The sequence below is a fragment of the Notechis scutatus genome, chromosome 1 (genome assembly GCF_049901735.1).
Source record: "Notechis scutatus isolate UNSWTSFEM ecotype Mainland chromosome 1, rNotScu1.2, whole genome shotgun sequence".
Lineage (NCBI taxonomy): Eukaryota > Metazoa > Chordata > Lepidosauria > Squamata > Elapidae > Notechis > Notechis scutatus.
Window position 1 is genome coordinate 76,125,688 of NC_142009.1, and position 20,756 is coordinate 76,146,443.

The 20,756-nt window shown below is 42.8% G+C and overlaps 1 protein-coding gene across 1 annotated transcript; it reads left to right on the forward strand.

Moving 5' to 3' along the window:
• The first annotated feature begins 2,819 nt into the window (after window positions 1–2,819).
• DLL1 (delta like canonical Notch ligand 1) lies at window positions 2,820–20,012 on the forward strand. Its single transcript, XM_026669492.2, has 11 exons — window positions 2,820–4,462; window positions 5,120–5,458; window positions 7,484–7,544; window positions 7,913–8,170; window positions 13,561–13,621; window positions 14,382–14,512; window positions 14,655–14,824; window positions 14,930–15,146; window positions 17,862–18,654; window positions 18,755–18,869; window positions 19,306–20,012. The coding sequence occupies exons 1-11, from the start codon at window positions 4,403–4,405 to the stop codon at window positions 19,309–19,311; spliced, it is 2,211 nt and encodes a 736-aa protein (XP_026525277.1). The 5' UTR covers window positions 2,820–4,402; the 3' UTR covers window positions 19,312–20,012.
• The last annotated feature ends 744 nt before the right edge of the window (window positions 20,013–20,756 follow it).

The window sequence follows — 20,756 nt, forward strand, 5'->3', positions numbered from 1 at the left end:
CTCGAAAAACTTGCCAACACTTGCAACCCTAAATGAGACACTACAGGATTTCAGCCAGTGGGTTCAAGAGGAAGTGCTGCCTAGGGCCTGTTTTAACTTACTTAAGGTAGTTAGAAAAAATTCCTTTTCTTTCTAAACAGGTTGCATCAGACCAACAATGCAATGCAACCACAATTATTTTCTTCAGAAAACATTTACATTTGCAGTATACAACTACAAACATATCTGCTGTTTTGTGATTCTGAGCAGCAAAGGATCAATTTACGCTTCTGTGGAAATGCACTTACCCAGGCATACCATACTTTAATTTATTCCACGCTCAGATTTCCTTCTGTATACTTTTCCTTGTGTTTTTTTCCACAGGCATTTCCTATTTTAGATTAATCTGTCTTCCCTATATCTTGTCCATCAGCATTCCCCATCCAGATGCTCTTGTTGTTCATTGGACTACAATCCCCATCTTTTGTAGGCCAATATACACGAAAAGCACCAAATGCAGAAAACTTACAATAAGGTATAGGTTGGCAGAGTAACCAGATGAACTTTCAAAAGACACCCAGATGATTATTCTGACTCATTTATTTCTCAGTTATTGGGATTTTTTTAAAATGAATCTCTGCCTGGAAAAAGAGAAGACAAATAGGAAGCTAAATGTACAAACCCGTATCCATGCATTTGACATGCAAACTTAAATAAACAGCATTTCTTCACTGGTTCTGTGGTATATTTGGATCATTTATTGTTCTGGAGCAGCCTGCATTCCTTAAATATAGGACCTTTTAAAAGCAGGCATACATACTGTGGCTAAAGTGAAAATCACTGTGCCGTTTTGAGGTGATTAGTTTGAGGTGAAGATGATGGTCATTTTATTGTTTTTTTTTGCCTTGGTTGGCTCTCTGAATCTCCTTTCATAAACTCAGACTGCTTGGTGCAGGATGATGTGTACCATCATTTCCAAAATCTGACCATTGGGCCTCTAGTCAGTGTGTTCCAACCAACAGATTATGTGCACTGAGGCAAAAACTTATCCAGACCTATCAGAGACCAAGCAACATGGCTGGAATGTTGCCTCTCTGCTTGTGAACTATTTTCGTATACCCTCCAGTGCAAACCTAGCAAAAAGAACACAAGTTTAAGATATTTGATCAGGAAGAGCCAACATTTTGCAGAAAATGCATCCCTCTATGCTGTGCTTTGACACCTTGCATTAAACTAAGGTTTGTTTAACAACAGTCTTCTCCCTCCAAAAACTACCCCCTTAATTGGCTAAACGTACATAATCAAAAACCACTATTTTATGGCATACCATGGTGGATAAACCCAGCTATTATATTCACAGGAAAAGTAGACTTGTCTTCTCCAATGCATATCCAATTAGTGATTTTCTTTTAATTGACCTTCAACAGCAATTGGATTTGATGAAGTGGTTTAGATTTTTTTTTCCCCTCTTGCGCTCCACACTCCACCCCCCCCCTCCGCACGCCCAACACGCACATTGTAAGGCAATTTGTGATCAAGCCATCTGCTTCAATGAAAGTCGCATTTTATCATTGGAAAGGCCGTTCAAATCCCATAATGCGGCCATAAAGATTTCCAGCGGGCCGTAGGTACAGGGAGCTCAGCTAGCCCTTCGTAGCCAAACCTCTCTCTTTCACCATCCTAAACTGCCCCGGAATCTCTAGCATTTCAAATGACGTTTGCGCACAGTTCAGGCTGCCTTAAAACTGCCTGTTTGTGGAGGGGTTTTGCAACGAGGCGCATCTTCCTTTCCCTATCAAGGCCAACTTCCTGGCGTTGCTGTTGCTTAATTTGCTTCCAGGAATGCACTTACTAAATTTTGCTCTGATAGCGGAGCGTTCTTTTTTCTTACACGCGTGCATTTTAACCAATATAAAAGTTTCCGCGTTGATAAATGCGTTAAAAGGAGGGGGGGGGAGAAGAGAGAGGGGAAAAAAAGGTTGACACAGAGTAGGTTCCCCCCATTTCGGATAAGGTAGGGAGGGGAAGGAAGGCCGTGGAAAGGGATTTCTTTTTAAAATGGGCGCACATTGTTGTAGAGTCAGTAGCGTGCGCTGAGGGGAGCTCTTTCTCTCGGTTGCATTGTGCAGAGAGCAGGTGCTTGTCCACATTACCATACAGCTGAGGGCACAAAGCGCCAACTGATGCAGGCCTCCCATAATAACAAACTGCCTTAATGACAGCCACGCGAACGACCCACACCGCTCACGTTAAACACACACACAACACAAAAAAGTAAGCTCAGAGAAGGGAGAAAAAAGGCAGAAAGAGACAGCTCAAGGCACTGGGAGAGAAGGGGAGAAGAAACGAAGTCGGGGCTTCGACCGTTGCAAGTTCGCCAAGAATTTAGGGGAAAGGGAAAAAGAAGGGGGGGGGCTGGAGTGGAGCGAGGGACTGAAAGAGCTTCTTTTTGGGGTCTTTAAAAAGCAAGGCTGTTTACCCAGCCAAACTTCTCTCGTCCATCCCTCCCCCTTCTCCCCGCTCTTGGAACTTAACACAAGGCAAAGGGGTCTTTTCCGGATTGTTTGCAACTGAACGTCTTCGGGGTGGGGAGGGTTATTGCGCGTAAGGATCCAGGGAAAAGCGCGCAGGGACTTTTTGGAACCTTCCTATCCAACTCATCGCCCGTATCCCTGGCTCTAGGATCCCCCAAATCCCATAGCGCAACTAACCGAGGGTTTAACCGCCTTTGGGGGAAAAAAAATCCCAACAAGACTGTACAACAAGACACTTTGGGAATCTGACTGCGTCCACGTCTCCCGAAATTGCGTTTCCTTCCCTTGTCTCGTTTCTCCCAAGACGTTATGAAACATAAAAGGAGAGTTCAAAGAGATGCCGGATTCCCAGCGGAAGAGAGACTCCTCTGCGCTGGATAGATGCGTTGTACTACAGTTCCCATCACTTTGGGTCAAGGTGATGGGAATTGTAATCCGATGTCGGAAAGGCTCGAGGACAGTGGGCGGATTTACGCATCCCTGCAGACTCTTTGCTTAAGAAAAGAAGCGAGAAGAAAAAAGCCCGGTGCGCGCACGCGAACGCATAGGCGCGTTTTAAAGACGTTTCCAATAATCCACCGGTTTTTTTGTTGCTTGAAAGGTTTTTCCTATTCGGAGAAGAAAAAGCGCGAGCCAGCCTCTCTATTGGGAAAGAAGAGCAAGGGTGTGCGTGTGGCGGGGAAGGTCGGTTCTTGCGGTTACTAAATTTGCAGGCATGTAAATCAGCGCCCCCTCCTCCCCTTTAAAGATTTTGGTGGGAGTTGGAGGGGGGGGAAAGAAGAGGACGAGGGTTGCCCATTTTACAGCTCACTGACCATTTGGCGATCCATTGAGAGGGAGGCTTGGAAAAGTGGTTCCTTTGTGACCGCTCTAGCCAGATTGGGGGGCTGCTCATTTGCATCTCATTAGCCATGCAGGCGGCCGGCGAGATATAAGGCAGGCAGGCGCCCGAACGCAGGCAGATCCTTAGCGCTACAGAGCAAGCCAGTGGGCAAAAAATTAAAAAGAAAAAAAAACCGGAAAAAAAAAGAAAAAGGAAAAAAAAGGGAAAATAATTTTACCCCAATCACGCGGGCAGTTTCAAGGCGAAAGCTCACCCATGATTAAAGCGGAGAGTAGACATTAACGCGGGCACCGCTAAGCCATCGACTTTGGAAACCTACGAAGCAACATTTTGCCTGGGTTTTTTTTTCTTTTTTTGCGCGAGTGGTGGTGGTGAAATTCGGCTTGGATTTTTTTTTTTTTTTGGTTAAAAAAAAAAAGGCAACACATCGATCGGAATTCATTGCCAGAAAGTGGCGACCAGCAAAAGCTTGGGGGATTTGAAAACGGCTGCTTGTGCGTAATCGCCAAACCCCTCCGCAAAACTAAAACCACATGCACGCCAAAACAAAAAACCCGCCACTCTTCGCCTGAAGCCACCGGAAATTATCTTCTCGTCCCCTGAGGGATTTCCAGATCGTTGATTATTTTAATCTGCTTTGGGAAGTTTTTTTTCTTCGTCCCTGGGAATTAAAGTGGCTTTTTCTCTGCTTTGGTTGGAGCCAGAGAAACCAAAGCGCCAAGAGGAGGGTAGTCCTTTTTCCTTGCGCCTAATTCATCTTTATAAAACAAGATCTGTCAGTCAACTAAAGGGCGTATCTGAAAGGCATCGGCGAGGGGGGTCGCGGGGGGGAGAAAGAGAGAGAGAGACTCCAAACAAATAAATCTTCATTCTAATCCCCCTCCGGCCAGGCTCGGAGCGGAGAAACGTCCGGATCTTCGACTTGACAGAAGCTCGTCTTGGTTTGCCGTTTCTTCCTTTGGAAAGGAAAACCGGGGACAAGAAGGGAAAAAGAAGCCCAGACCTCTTTTCCTTCCCCTTCCCCCGCTTCATCAGCCCTGCCAAAATGGGTGGACGGTCCACGCTGGCTTTCGTAGTCTTTTGCGTGCTTCAGCTTCCCTGCCAGGTAAGCCCTCAGGGGCGATGAGGGGATGCGGAAGAGTGTGTGTGTGTGGGGGGGGGGGTTGTGCGTGCCGACGGGGCTCTGGGCATTCCACCATCCCCAAAAGTTGGCGGCTCCTCTCTGGGAGCGCAGTGGCGGTCTGGCGAAGGTTGGGGTGGGGAACGCGCGGGCAACCTGCGCCGGTCGTCCTCCCTCCGAGAAATTTTGCAGAGCCGAGTACCGCGTTCCCACGAGGAGCTTCCGCGTTCGCGGTTAAGGGAAAAGCGCGGCTCGAGCGCTTCCTTAGGATTCCCGGGTCTGCGAGACTCGGGACACATGCTCGCTCGCTCTCTGTCTCTCCCACCCACCCCCTCCGCGGGTTTCTTACCACCCACCCACCCACCTCACCGTCGGCATCAACCGGGCGCGTCGTCGTGGACAATTCTGCCTCCGCGCTCGGCTCGGCGGGAGGTTGCCCATTACGCGCGGCGTGGGGGGAGCGCGCGCGCGCCGCTGTCCGCTTGCGGCGCCAGAACTTTAATTGACCCATTTGCTTCGCCCCTTCGAGGCGATCCAGGGCCCGACCGCGGCGCTGCCCCAGATCAACCCTCGCTGCTCCAAAAGCCTCTCTAACCGGGTGCCTTTACCTTCCCCACTCCCCACCCCGGCCCTTCTCCGCAGGTTTGGACCTCCGGCGTCTTCGAGCTGAAGCTGCAGGAGTTTGTCAATAAGAAGGGACTTCTGGGCAACCTCAACTGCTGCCGAGAGGGCCTGGGCTCCGCCAATCCCGGCGCTGGCGCTCCGGCTGGCTTGCAGCAGTGCGACTGCAAAACTTTCTTCCGCGTGTGCCTTAAGCACTACCAAACTAGCGTGTCCCCAGAGCCGCCTTGTACCTACGGCAGTGCCGTCACGCCGGTTCTTGGAGCCAACTCGTTCAGCGTCCCAGACAGCGCCGCCATCAGCGGCAGCGAAGCCTCTTTCAGCAACCCCATCCGGTTCCCCTTCGGCTTCACCTGGCCGGTAAGATCGCCCGAGCTCCTGAGAAGAGGCCTAAGACTGAGGGAGGGAGAGGTTTGCATGCAAGAGGGTAGACTTGACTTAAGTCCACATCAAAGAGGCTTAAATTGTGTTACAAATGTGTAATCAGGTAGCATTTTGAATGCAGTGGAAGAACCTGTCAATTATTTGCGAAATAGAATGCCACTCTGTTTAGTTACAGACACAGATGAGAGCCATCTTCTAATTAGGGCTGTCTTGCCAATGGTAAAAAGCCTAACCATTACTTTGGTGATCTGTATTGGGATAACACTGCTATAATATGTCTATGGAGATTCTCAGTCATCCAGGTCATAGTTGTCCCAAAGGTGCTTTTTCAAGAGGCAAGACGACTTTCTGGTTTTCCTTTACATTTTTCCCTTTGCATTCTTTCTAAAAGAATGCAAATGACCAGCTGTCCGCAAGGAATATAAATCCTTCCATTCCTCACCATCCTGTCACAGCTCAAGAAGCTTCTTGCATGAGAAGCGAAACGTCTTCAAAGAAAAACAAGAAAGTTCACTTGCTTCTTGAAAAAGCACCTTTGAGACTGCTACAATATATACAATATATACATTTTACACACACACACACATCATTAGTGAGGAAATGACCTTGGAATGCCATTTTATCTAGATTAGGAAATGGATGTTCACAATGGAAAAAGCAAGGGTCGAGAAGTCTAGAGAGGATGGATTAATTTTAATCTTTCCAAAAGGTGGAACACTTAATGGTACTCTTGAGTGCACTTAAATGGACAGATTCTGGGTTCAGAACCAAAGGTTCTAATTTATTTCAAGTCAAGTAATAACGGAAGGAGCTTCCATGAGAGGCTTTTACTGTGCAGTTCACAGACTATTATATGGGTTCAGATGTCATTTGTCTTGGCCACCTCCTGTGCCTTATTTTCCTCTTTCCCCATGATTTTCTTCATGCCAAAGGAAAGGAACAGCTCTGCACTCATTTAAAAATGCTAGAAGCCTCTTCTTTGCATGCTTTAAGAGCAGGCAACAGGTTATCCTCTAGAACAATATTTCTCCAACGAGGCAGCTTTTAAGATGTGTGGACTACATGGCTGCCTGGGGAAATCTGGGAGTTGAAGTCTACACATTTGAAAGTTGCCAAGCTGGAGAAACACTGATGTAAATGTTTTAGACTACATTTCCTGCAGTCCACTGCCATTGGCCTTTCTGGCTATAGTTAATGAGAGTTGAAACCTCAGCAACCTGGATGGTACCAGGTTGCCTTCAGTGATGTAATCAAAATGGGTGTCTGTTTTGCAAGCATAGAACTTTTTCCTTATCCTACAAAAGGGTGTCTGGCCCTTTCTCAAGACCTTCAGTTAGGTGGGTGCTTTCCTGGTATTTCCTGGAGTATTCAGTGCAGCTGAATGGTTACCAGTGCTGTTGACTTGGAGGTGGTTCTTACCTATCAGGGACTATCCATCATTCTACAGCTCTAACATCTTTATCTAGATTGTATGGTATGCTGAAATTCTGCCACTGGAAATGCAATTTTTTTTGCAAACTGCTATTTGGCAGTGGCAAGTTGACAGTTGATCATCACTAGGAGCCACAGCTGATCCATTAAAGGAATGTTGAAGGCAGGATTGACTACTGTGGAAATATCAAAGCTGTTGCCAGTTTGGCCCACCATCACTCTTCTAGCATCCTTCCCCTCCCTCCCTCCCTCCACCCTCCCTCTTCATTATTCTCAGTAGGCAAAGCAGAGGGGGAGGATTGGCAGTCAAGGCTCTTCTCAGGCCCTCCCCGTTTCCCCTCGCTGCTCCATTTTAATACCATATCCTGTATGAGCAGGCTGAAAAAACAGGCCAGGAAGCAAGTTTTGAAAAAGTGCTGCCATTTCCTTGAGGGGAAAAAAAAAGAGAGGCCTGAGTCAGGGGATTAGAGAGTCATGCTGGCTGTTGTGGCTGTAGTCTCCTGTGATGATAGTATTCTGCTGACTGCAGGCCTTCTCATTCATTGTTTCTCCCTTCTCTGTATCGTGCAGGGCACTTTCTCTCTCATCATTGAAGCTCTGCACACTGACTCTCCCGATGACCTCAGCACAGGTAAATAATGTTTTCCCAAGTGGTATATTCAGGAGTCCTTCTTAACCTGGAGGACTTCCTAATTCATGATCCCTATGTTACCTTTCCATGATGGGGAAAACAGTCTGGCACACTTGAAGGGCAACTACAGTTGCGAAGACAATTTTACACATCCCTTCTAATCTAATTCCCTATTTAATGGACTTGTCTTACATTGTCTTCAGCCACTGGGCTAGAGGTCAAGCCAATAGCATTCTCTCATAAACACCTGTCTTCGGCAACATACTTAGAAACACCCAACCCTTCCCAAAGATCTTCTAGGTCTTTCTTAATTACTGAACTGTGTTGCTATTCCATTTCCTTATTCCACTCTACCCTTCCCTCTTCAGAGAATCCAGAACGTCTCATTAGCCGCCTGGCTACACAGAGACATTTGACTGTTGGGGAAGAATGGTCCAGTGACCTGCATACCAGTGGTCACACTGACCTCAAGTACTCCTACCGATTTGTGTGTGATGAGCATTACTATGGAGAAGGCTGTTCTGTCTTTTGTCGCCCTCGGGACGATGCCTTTGGCCACTTCACTTGTGGAGAACGTGGGGAAAAGATCTGCAATCCAGGCTGGAAGGGACTCTACTGCAGTGACCGTGAGTATCCATAGATGAAAACTTCAATTTTCTTTCTGTTGATTCTGGTTACTCTGCATAAATCCAAACATGCCCCACTCAATGAATAATAAGGGAAATGATCCCTCTTTGCCATTGGACAAAATGATGGTGGTTTCCCTTGGGAGGTTCTCTGTTGGTATAGCCCATTGCCATTTCCAATTGATAAGAATGCAAATAAATTATGTACATAACGACACTATATATACACACAAAACTATGAATCTGTACTCATTAAGATATTTGGCAAGGATAAAATACAGCATGAATAGCATTTGATCGTGAAATGAGGTAAATTAATGAATAGCAATGATAAAAATTATACCAATTATTAATCATATAATTATATGTATGATAACTTCACTTACAAGGACAAAAGAATAAAGGCCTGCAAAGATCTCTCATTATTTTCAAAATTATGATCACAGTCCAGCTAACATTATGTCTTAAGGCTGTTTTTAAGAGTGATTTGGAAGAAAGAGACTGACTTTGAAGAAAAGGTCTCATTGTTTTAAGAATTGCCTTAATTTTGTTGAGTTGATTCCTTAAAACAAACATGTTTTCAAATTTTCATAGAACCCTGAAAAAAATCAAGCTGCTATAATGAATAGCAGAGAGATGCTGCAAGATCCAAAACAATTCTTTGTAATTTTGAATGCAGAGATCCATTAAGTATTAATCCGTTTAAAATCTGAGAATTGCAAGGGCTTAACATCAATGCCAGCTGGATTCTGTTCTTTGAAATTGCAAGTGAAACAATATCTGCAAAATGTAGGATCCTCTATCTTAGGTTAGAAATTTCCTTCATGAACATCAGCCAAATTATGTACAGCAACTTCTTCAACCTGTAGCCTCTAGCAGTTTTAGTCCTCAATTTCCATAATTCCCAACCAAGATACCATAGTCCAACACAGCTGGAGGGCATTACACTGGGAAGGGCTGATATAGAAGTTCTGGAAAAAGTTGATAGTGTTTTAGAATTCTCATTCCTTCTTTCAAAAAGTGAAGAATTCCATATTCCCTCTTGATCAATACAATAGTGGCCATTAGAGAATCAGAGTAACAGTCAAATTATTTTAATTGGAGGCCTGACTGTTCCTTCAGTGAATGAAGCAATTAAGGAAACTCACATACATATTCAGTGACAATTTAAACAAATTTGCTGTAGAATAAAGTTGCTTGAAGTTCGTAATTTTTTCTTCGAATAAATATAACTACATTTAACGGACATTAAATAAAGTTAGCCATACCATGAGCATGATGAAGAGATGCCTCTAGCTGGGAACCATTGGGGATGGGGAGGAACAGGAGTGCGGGGTCCCTGCTGCAATTCTTAAACTCCTCAGCTGCTCTTTTCTGCTATGGAACAAGACCCTGGATGCTAGACTGAACTGAGTCAAATATCAATGCCAAAATCAAAGTAAAAAAGGCATCTTGTTGGTTTCTTTGTATGGGAAAGGAAGATAATGCCATCTTGTCATTCATCTTGGGTGGCAAAATGTCTCAGACAACCCTGACATTAAACCTTACAAATCCCACAAAGGGCTGTATTGTTCATTAATTAATTAGTAATGTAAGCCAAATTGATCCACCTAATTCCCTCTATTATTTATTGAGTGCATCCAACAAACTGACATGCATCGAAATGGCTATCATAATTTGGCTGTCCAATAAATGCATTTTGCAAGCATTTTGTTATGAGCAAAGAAGGCAGTTCTTATTTCTTTTATCTGAATTCCAATGTTTCTATTAGATGGCATGTTTATTAGACCATTAGACCATTGAATTAGGTCAGTTTTCAGATGCTGTAGAATTATACAGTGTTGGATAGTAAACGATCTAAGATATGGGTAGGGTAGTGTTGAGGAGAAGAACAGAAAAAGGTGACAAAATGTTCTTCTTTTCTTCATTTTATCTCCCAACCATTTCCTTCACTTACTGTCTAGCAAGTAGTTCTATGACATCCTGGTGGCTTAGTAAATACATGGTTGCAATCTTATATTTGGAAAAGATATTAAAAACAACAACAAAATCCTAACTGTCTCCCCTATTTTTTGCCCTTGGCATGTTACTATTCTAGACGGGGTCTTCAAACTGGACAGCTTTAAGACTTGTGGACTTCAACTCCCAGAATTCCTCCTCCAGTCATGTTAGCTCAGGAATTCTGGGAATTGAAGTCCACAAGTCTTAAACTTGCCAAGTTTGAAGATCCTTGTTCTAGACTGTCTTCCTTTCTGAAAGACTAACTTAGTCTAGTAAGAAGAAACTAGCATAGGCTTAGGACTGGCTTAGGAAAGGCCTGGGTGACACAGGGAAAACTTGATAGCTGATGTTTATACAAGGGGAAGTCCCCCAAATAGAAGTTGTACCCAGGGTGGGTTTCTGCCGGTTCTGTCCACCTCTGTAGAACCGGTAGCTCTGAAGAGCAGCAGACATAGAACCGGTTCTATGTCTGCTGATGTTTTTGCCCATCTGTCCGCCCGGGCTCTTACCTGATCTTTTATTTCCTGATTTTTCAACTTCAGCTGCCGAACGAGGCACAGCTGCAGTTAAAAAATCAGAAAAAGAGGGCTGTTTCAAAGGCTGCTTCTCTGCAAGCAGCTGATGACAAGCAGGGAAGCACATCATAAATCACCAAACCTCATAAATCCTGGTTGTACCCTTAATTTCAGTGGGTTATCAGTCATGCCATTTTTAAAAGCAAAAAAAGTCTTTCTGAAATCAGTTTGTTCTCTAGACAATTATATTAAACGTCAATAGTGATAGTGAAATTCAGAAAAGTAAAGTTAGAAATATATTCCATTAAACTTCCAAGTGATCTGGATGACATTTTCCAGAATTCCTGGCTATCTTCTATGCCAGCTGCAGTTTATAAGGGTCGTGGCTCCAAACATCTGGAGGGCATCAGATGGCCTAACCTTGAACTAGACTTTCTTCGTCCAAAGTCACACACTGATGCATTACAGGGACGTAACTGCAAATATAAATATCCGGGAAGCAGAGCAAGTAAGCACTCATATACTTAACTAGCCAGAGTGGATCGTAAATAACATGGAAAACAGCCAGCGGCAATACTGGCCAGATTCCAAGAAATTGCATGATTAATTCTTATTCTCAAGAGGTTTTAGGTTTGTACCTCTTAGCAGAGGACTTAATGGAATTTTGCCCCTCCTCCCAGTTTAGTTCTTTATTATATCATTAATTTTCAGATGTCCAGCCAGCCCTAATCAGTTTGGTGCTATCCTTATGCTTCTTTAAAAAAATTCCTTCACATTTGAATCCACAGATTAATAGATTATGATTTAGCATGAAATCTTCCATCCTTTCATGATAAATAAGTCTCTTCTGGATATTGCTTGGGTTTAAAGTTGCTTGATACTTTGCCTGGTGGGAGAGTGTTTAAAAGTAGTGTTGAAGTCAGGGCAGGATTATTATTTGTTTTACAATTTTTACTGTATATGCCTCAAGTAACTGTCTAAATTCAGGCTATTATGTTAAGCCATGGCCAGTGTGAATTAGTATGGCATACCAACTTAATTACTAGTCTAGGAACTGGTATGTTGGCCTTGAGCTCCTGGAGGAAATACAACAAACAAAACACTGTTACGACTTCATAGGCCCAACATCTACTGGGGGGTTGTGCAGAGATGGGAAGGGGGATTTCAACTGGATGAAGCTTTGACCAAAGTACTTTGGCAAAAACACTGAATTGAAATGTCTCTCTTCAAAGTGATGAATCGAAACAATTGGCCATTTTAATCTAGGCCAGGGGTGTCCAACCTTGGCAACTTTAAGACTTGTGGACTTCAACTCCCAGAATTCCTCAGCCAGCTTTGCTGGCTGAGGAATTCTGGGAGTTGAAGTCCACAAGTTGCAAGGTTGGACACCCTGGTCTAGGCTATAAAAAGGCCTGCTCTGCTCTTGAAGAGACCCCTTTCCAATGGATGGAAGCAGCCAGCTGAATTGAATTGGCCTAGTGGGATGCTTCCATTTGATCTGTCCAAATGGAGTCATTTGATTTTCTCAGTAAGGGTGCTTCCTTAATGAATGCTGCAATGGTCCAGATCAAGGAGTTCTCTCAGGATGCAGAGAAGCTGCTTCGTACAGGCCCCAAAATCTATTCTTTAGCAGGAGGGTCACCATGGTTCTGATTTGCTTATGGGTCAAGTTAGTAAGAAAAAACCCCCGATCCAGCATATGATGCCCCCTTTAATTAGATTTAGGGGAGGAGATGAGAAATAAGATGTTGTTGGAAGCCTTTGGAAAGAGAAAAAAAAATCCTTCCTGCTTTTCTTTTCCAAAAATTTCTGAACCTTGTGAGCAAGTTGTTAGAATGCATGGTGCATTTACTTGGGTTGGGGTTGGGGAGTGGGAAATGATGTCAACCCAAAAGCCTGTCCCAAAATTGGCAGGCTTGTCTCGTCCGCACACTTGCCCCATTCATTCCTCCTCTCTCTCTCTCTCTCTCTCACTTCCCCCCCACCCCCTTTAACAATCTGATGATCAGTCCCATTCTTCTTCGTCTTCTGTTTCTCCTTCTGGGCTTGTCATTGTCTCTGGCTTGCTTTGTGGGGTTAAAACTCACAGTGCCTGCTTAATGAGTTCCATAACCAGGCAAAGTAATGAGCAGAAGTATTGCCTTCCCGCCCTGCTCCCAACCTCCCTCCTGCTGGCCTGCTTACCTCCTTCCTACAAGTCTGTGTTCTTCAGGCTCCACTCCCCCTCCTTCCTTTTGGGTGTGTGTGTGTGTGAAAGAACTTTAGACTTAATTATTTGAATAAGAAAAACCCTTCCCCTTTGCCCAGAAATCATGCGCGTGCCATAGATTAGATCTGGGTAGGGATAGGCTGATGAGAAAGCACATCTTGGCTCTGATTGGCTGTAAGGAGTTGGGGTATTGTTGCAGTGGGGCAGCTGCTGGGAGAGAATAGACAATGGAGCAGCTGTCCCGGCTGGCACCCTGCACACCAGCTGTCTATCCTTATCTGTGCATGCTCTCTCCCTCCCTTCTCCCTCTCTCTTATACTTGCTGAGGATACCAAGAGGAGGAGCTCTGGTATTGAATGGGATGGGGTGGGGGAAATAGGACTTCTGACCCTTACTAGGAAGAAAAGGTGGATGGGATTTTATGCGGAAAGGAGTCATTGTGTGCTCTCTTTTGTTTGTGTGCCAACTGCATTAAAGGGAATGCTCATTCCTAGTGATAAGTAAAGCCCCCTGTTACAAAAGCACAACTACTACTACTCTTAGCGAGCTCCGAAGATTCACTTAGCTGCTGTCACCAACTCGACTGTCAAAAAGAAGAATTTGACCTAAGCTCACAAGGCTCCAAAAGTCTTATGGATATATTTTGGTTTCTTTGTGTTTTGCAGCAATTTGCTTGCCAGGCTGTGATGACCAACATGGATTCTGTGACAAGCCTGGAGAATGCAAGTAAGTTTCCAGACCTCTCCTGCTCCCTCTCCATCCTTCTGTCAGCAAACTTGATTTGAGAATCCCAGATTTGATTATATTCAGGCCTGCTTTACTTCTTAACCTAATGTCTCTGTGAGTCAAATAAGAGGGAGCCGAAGCACCACTCCAGAATTTATGGATATTTAGAAGAAGTTGAATGGGGCTTAGTGTCTAGCAGGAGCACATTAACTTTCAAACATAATGGATGCACTGTGCCTTGTATCTAGCCTTTTGAAATCATGGAAGAATTATAATTAATTTGATGGAATAATTAGATGGCGGTTTATGGGTGTGATTGCTGGAATAACTCAATCAAGGGGAGAATGGATGTGTTTTAGTTTGGACCAGGGAAGTCTACGCCTCACTGATGAATTATAAAAATATGTGGCCCTTGGGAAATCAATTTTTTTCTGTCAGCATAATCATCTTTGCAGAGTTAATGTGGAGATTAAATGGGATTAGCATCCTTAGCGTCTTGGAAGAAGGGTGATTTATAAAAGTGATGGTTAATAAATCAAGGCTACCATCAGAATAAGGACAACAAAAATCAAAGAGATTAGCTTGTTCACATACCTAAAAAGTATTTCGGGGAGCGAAAAAGCTTCTGAGCTTTAGTAAAATCAATAACACTGTAAGAGGTACACTACTTAAGTTTGATGTTTGTTTAGTTTTAATTGAAATAATTTTCAGCTTGAGAGGGACTTCCTGTTCTAAAATTGTTTAAAATTTGTTTTCACAGATGCCGTGTTGGTTGGCAAGGGCGTTACTGTGATGAATGCATCCGATACCCAGGTTGTCTTCACGGTACCTGCCAACAACCTTGGCAGTGCAATTGTCAGGAAGGATGGGGCGGTCTTTTTTGTAACCAGGGTAAGTTCTATCGTTTCTAACTTTTATACAAGTTCAGTTTTCTTAGGCTTGGATCTCTCTTAAACTAAATGTAGGTAATGTCCTTGCAGAGCCACAGGCAATCTTCTGGATGTAACCTTTTTGTCTGCAACTTCTCCCACAGATCTAAATTACTGTACGCACCATAAGCCTTGCAAAAATGCTGCCACTTGTACCAACACGGGCCAAGGAAGTTATACCTGTTCTTGCCGTCCTGGTTACACGGGTTCCAATTGTGAGATTGAAATCAACGAATGCGATGTCAACCCTTGCAAGAACGGAGGAAGTTGTACTGTAAGTTAATGCTACCTCTGCACCTAGTCTGAAAAGAGGGCTTCGTCCCAATTGTTAAGATACGTAGTAAAGATTGCTAAACAGGGTGGGTCTTCCTTCCAACAGGACCTTGAGAACAGCTACTCCTGTACCTGTCCACCTGGCTTTTATGGTAAAAACTGCGAGCTGGGTGCAATGACTTGTGCCGATGGGCCTTGCTTCAATGGAGGACGGTGTACGGACAACCCTGAAGGTGGATATAGTTGCCGTTGCCCTGTGGGTTACTCTGGATTTAACTGCGAAAAGAAAATTGACTATTGCAGCTCCAGTCCTTGTGCTAATGGTAAGCCAGACCGGTACCTGTATTTGATTACCCATTCAAATTAATGGCCATTTTGCCCTAAACATCCATGGGAAGTGAATGACCTTCTTGCTGCAGTTCACTTAACTTCTAAGGGGAAGCGAGTAAACCTCTCGCTGCCGTTCCCTTGACATGCTATAATAATGGGAGGTCTTGATTTAATGGAGGAAGAGAGAGAGATCCAAGCAGTGCTGAAGCATGCTAAGCCACACTGGTTTCTGTGGGAAGAGAAGCAACCGTTTGTGAGTGTGTGGTCTTCAGAGTAAGCCTGACACTCTTCAGTAATTCTTAAACAATTCTGAAGCTGTTGTGCAGCTTTTTATAAAACCGGGAAACTGATAAGAACACAAAAAGACACCAACTCAATTTTCCCGTTTGGAGAAATTTTACTTTGGCATTTCATAAGGAGAAGAAGGGTGCATTTAATATGAATGGCATTTCCGCGATAACATTTCTGAAAAGATTTATCTGCCCTGCCCAGCTTCCTCTAGTCATGTTGCATTTCAATTCTTTCAATTCCCCAGTTCAGCTACCATTGAGTATGCTAGTTGAGGTTCAACATAGAGGGCATCAGATTCAGGAAAGCTGAGTTTCACATCTGTTTTATTTTTTCCTTTCCAAACTAGGCTAAAGGCAGAATCCAAAAAGAAACCTAGATATAAAAGGTTAATTTGAAAATTTAAATCAGTATAATTGCCGGCTGGAATGATCCAGTCATTGTGCAGTAAACTAAAATTTGTAGACTCCAGACTAACATTTAAAACTAAAACTGTAGACTCCAGAGTTTTGTCTGAATTAATCTGAGAGGCTTGCTGTTCTTTAACCTAACGTTGAAAGCATGTAACCTTTATCAATCTATATGTGAAATAAGGCCAAAAGAGCCTGAAATCCCATTTGTAAGATTGTATGTGGGATTTCCATTTAAGTGAGCCCTTGTAGGATGGCAGGGCATACCCCTCTTTAGCAAAAATACAGTCCTTATAAACGTGATGCTTAATGCCACCAAATACATGATGCCTCCTTAAAGATGTTGGAGTCTCAGTCCATCTGGTTGGTGATGAAACTGGCTGTCAACTGATCTTGAAGTACCAGGCTCAATGACACTGACTTGATGAGTCAGTTTATCCTTTTTCACTTAAAGCAGGAGTAACAATATGTTCTTGAATGGTCCACTTTTATCTATCGATGAAAAGTTCATATTTGGAAGTTTTCCCAAAGGTGCTTTTTCCTAAAGGCAATTGGGTTTTCTTTTTTCCCTTTCCAAATGTTTCGTTTCTCATCCAAGAACTGAAGAAGCTTCTTGGATGAGAAGTAAAATGTTTTCAAAGGAAAAATAAACCAAGTCCAGTTGTCTTTGGATGATTGAAAATCTTTATAGTCAGTTGACCCTTGTCCCACAAATTTGCTGGTGGATTCTCATAGCAAATAGTCATATCTGGGAAGACCAGAATCCCACCCGGTGCCTTCAGGAAGTGCTTGGGACTTTGAGACCCGAACCCAAAGGCTACTGGCAAAGCTGTATTCCCTTCTCCTTGCCTAGAGATGCAGCATAGGGGGATGTTCAAGCACTTCGGTCAGAGTGTTTGGAAGGAATACTGTGTGCTGATAACATTTATGGTGTCTTCTGTGAGGAAGAGGTTAGCTTTTTCAGGGGCCACATGCTCTCTCACCCTTCATGGGATAGTTGTGCAGAATAGGACACTAGACTAGGATTGGTGTTCCACACCAAGGTAGTTGGTAGGAAATAGTTTATCCCTATTCAGCAGTGGATTTAGGCTAAATTTAGTCTTGGGAGTTAGTTAACTGACTGAATTAGACTCCTTTTAATGTTTCCGTAACATATTAAGCTCCACTTTAATTAAGAAAATAACGGGAACAGGTTGTAGAAAACAAGAAATTGAGGTGGGAAAGATAATCTTATTTTTGCAATGTTTGGGGAGATTTCATTTGTTCATGTCATGTATGAAAAAAAACACATTTTTTTCTGTTGGGTATGAAAATAGCCTGAGGTGGCCCAATGCAGAATATGTGCTGCCACATTGGTTCTGTTGTGTACTTAAAATAACCTGAAGGCTTTTATTCTGTTTTAAGGCGGTTGGTAACTTGTTTCACTCTTAGTTGCTTAGACAATATTATGTTAATCAGGTACAAACCCCACCCCCGCAAACATTTCAAAGGAACCAGATAAGTGACCTGATTTTTAAATACTCTAAACATCCATTCATTAGAGCAGGGGTGGGTTCAGGAATTTTGGAAGTTGAAGGCCACAAATCATAAAAGGGCCATAGTTCCCCACCTTTGCATTACAGTAATCGAAGCCTGCCTTTAAAATAGTCGTAAAAATATATCATACAAGTAATATGATAGCTTAGAAGAATGTACTATTCATTCATTCATTCATTCATTCATTCATTCATTCATTCCTGTTCTGTTCTTATGAAAATTAAATACTTTAAGCCAACAGCAAAAAGCTCTATAGCATTAAGCTTTTGAGGTACTGATTTTGTAAACCCTGGTCCTCTTGAATCCATAAAACTGTCTGGATGACCTTGAATTGTCCCTGTCTCTTATTTGCAGGCTTTTTGCAAAGATGAAATAGGCGGCACGCTGGATAGATATAATAGATCCATCAGTAGCATTGTCAGTCCCTATGTCTAGTTCCTCCTATTTATCATTGTCCTCTCCAAACCTTTGCAGGAGCTCAGTGTGTGGATCTTACGAATTCCTACATATGCCAATGTCAGGCTGGCTTCACGGGAAGACACTGTGATGATAACGTGGATGACTGTGCCTCTTTTCCTTGCTTAAACGGAGGGACCTGTCAAGATGGAGTCAACGACTATTCCTGCACTTGCCCTCCGGGATACAATGGAAAGAACTGTAGCACTCCTGTCAGCAAATGTGAGCATGATCCCTGCCACAATGGGGCTACTTGCCATGAAAGAAACAACCGTTACGTGTGTGAATGTGCACGTGGTTATGGGGGCCTCAACTGCCAGTTCTTGCTTCCTGAACCCCCTCAAGGAGCAGTCATCGTTGACATCACCGATACGTACAAAGAACGTCAGAGCTCCCAGTTCCCGTGGATTGCAGTGTGTGCTGGAGTTATCCTAGTCCTTATGCTCTTGCTGGGCTGTGCTGCCATTGTGGTCTGTTTTCGTCTGAAAACACAAAAGCAGCAGCCTCAGCAAGATGCCTGTAGGAGTGAAGTTGAGACCATGAACAACCTGGCCAACTGTCAGCGAGAAAAGGACATCTCCATAAGTGTCATTGGTGCCACCCAGATTAAGAATACGAACAAGAAAATAGACTTCCACAGCGAAAATGCTGACAAAAATGGCTACAAAGTCAGATATCCATCAGTGGATTACAATTTGGTCCATGACCTCAAGCATGAGGACACTGTTAAAGAGGATCATGGGAGATGTGAAGCTAAGGGCGAAACATACGATTTAGAAGCAGAGGAGAAAAACACAGTACAGCCCAAAAGGTATGGGAGGGGTGTGGCTGAATGGCTCAGGTTTTAAATTTGCAAATAATAATTGAAATTATTCGAGAAACCAACCTCCTCTGGATTTTTCTCTTTGCAGTGAAACATCTGAAAGAAAACGGCCAGAATCGGTATATTCCACTTCAAAAGACACAAAGTACCAGTCAGTGTATGTCATATCAGAAGAGAAAGATGAATGTATCATCGCAACAGAGGTAGATATAGTCTCTCCCAGGCTCAAAATCTGTCCCATTGTACTAATTGCCTCACTCCCTCTGATGCAGCTCAGTTTGTTCCAAGGGATGCCCTAATAATGGTGTATTTGCTTTGTAGGATGAGTTAGTAGGGCAATTTTAAAATTAATGCCCATGAGACATATGAATCTTCCCCATAAAAATATGTGGTATCATCATCCCATCAATAGCCATTGGCGGACAGATTCCAGTCTTTCAATTCAGTCCAATAAAATGCTTTAGTCACCCTGTCTGTGGAGAAGGGTGGGTGGATGGGAAATAAAACCACTTTCCTTAAAATGCCTCATCTGGAGGAGATATTTCATTTTCCGAATGATCAAGTAAATACCTTTTTATGTCTTAATGGGTGTCCTTGGATTATTATTTTTCACTCTGCCTCTCTTTTGAACCTTTGCAGGTGTAAAAGAAAGATGACATGGCAAAATTGTTGTTTTGAAACAATTTTCAAAGGTGATATGCCCCAATGAATGCTGCTGAACAAGGAAAGGGAGAAAGATTCCTTCACTGACTGCTGCTGAGAAACTAAATTCAGACTGAGCTGGTTCTCTACTGAAGTTAGCAAAAGGGACTGCAAATAATACGTGACGGAGGCTAGGTCAAGCTCTGTGTTCTAAGATACCTGTTGCACTGCCTTTTATGAAGATTTATCATTGCACTATGGTCAGTTGATTTTTTCCCCCCTATATGTATTTAAATGAACGGACTGAATTCCTACACAAGAAGTGTGCACTGCCTGGAGTGTGTATTTTGGATTCTATGAGCCAGTTGATTCTTGAGATACAGACACTGCCTTTACTGTCCTTTTTTATACTAAAATGTGTTTTTATTAGGTGGGGAAAGAAAGTGTGTTATTTTTTTTAATCTGTAAAAATTATTTTCAGGATATTTGTAAAGCTGGGGTATTTTGTGATTTTTTTTTTAATAATTTAATTTTTTTTGGTAAATATGTACAAAGGCACTTCGGGTCTATGTGACTTTTTTTTTGTATATAATGTATTTATGAAACATTGTGCAAAATGTTATTTGAGGTTTTTTTTTACTGTTTTTGTTAATAAAGAAATTCATTTTTAAAATATTTTTCCAAAATAAATATTATTAATGATATCCAAGGCATATGTTTTTTTTTTTTTTGCACATTCACAGTTGAGAAGCTGCTATTGGTATACCAGCAACATCAAGGAAAATAGTCTTGTCCGTTTATGTGTCAGGCATGAAAAATCAGGTCCATATGTGAAGGTCTAATTAAATTGATTTATTGCTAATCATGCCTATGCACATGAACTAACAGGCACCTGCTTGGCCTTCAACAGAATTCAAGGAAGGTTTGGTTTAGTTTGTTTATAACTACGTAGGGATTCTAGACTGATCCCTCTTTTAACTCCGTCCCCAGATTCTGCCACTACTCCTACAGTTTGAAATTCCATGTTTCATTATTAATTAAATTTAGAATTTAAAAGACCTTAACAGTTAGGGGTCTTGGAGAGATCAAGGAAGGCAACATGGTAGTTGTGTAGTGCAATCAAAGCCTTATCCTTTTGTGCTCCCATAGGACAGTTATCAACAGAAAGGCAAAACAAGGGGCGTGAAGGGGCAGGGCTATAATAGAACTATTGTGTCATTGAGAAAAGAGCAAACATTCAGCAATGGGTTGGGTAGATAAGTTTTGTAAATAATATGAATACAGTTTCTCACATTTAAATGAGTGCTATTGGCAAAAAAACAACAACACATCAGGTAGGAGGTTGGATTAAATGACCCCTATGGCTTCTTCCAAATTCTATGATTTAATGTATATTATACTAGCATTAAATTAGAATTTTTCCAGATTTGCTGGTAGAACGTGAAGCC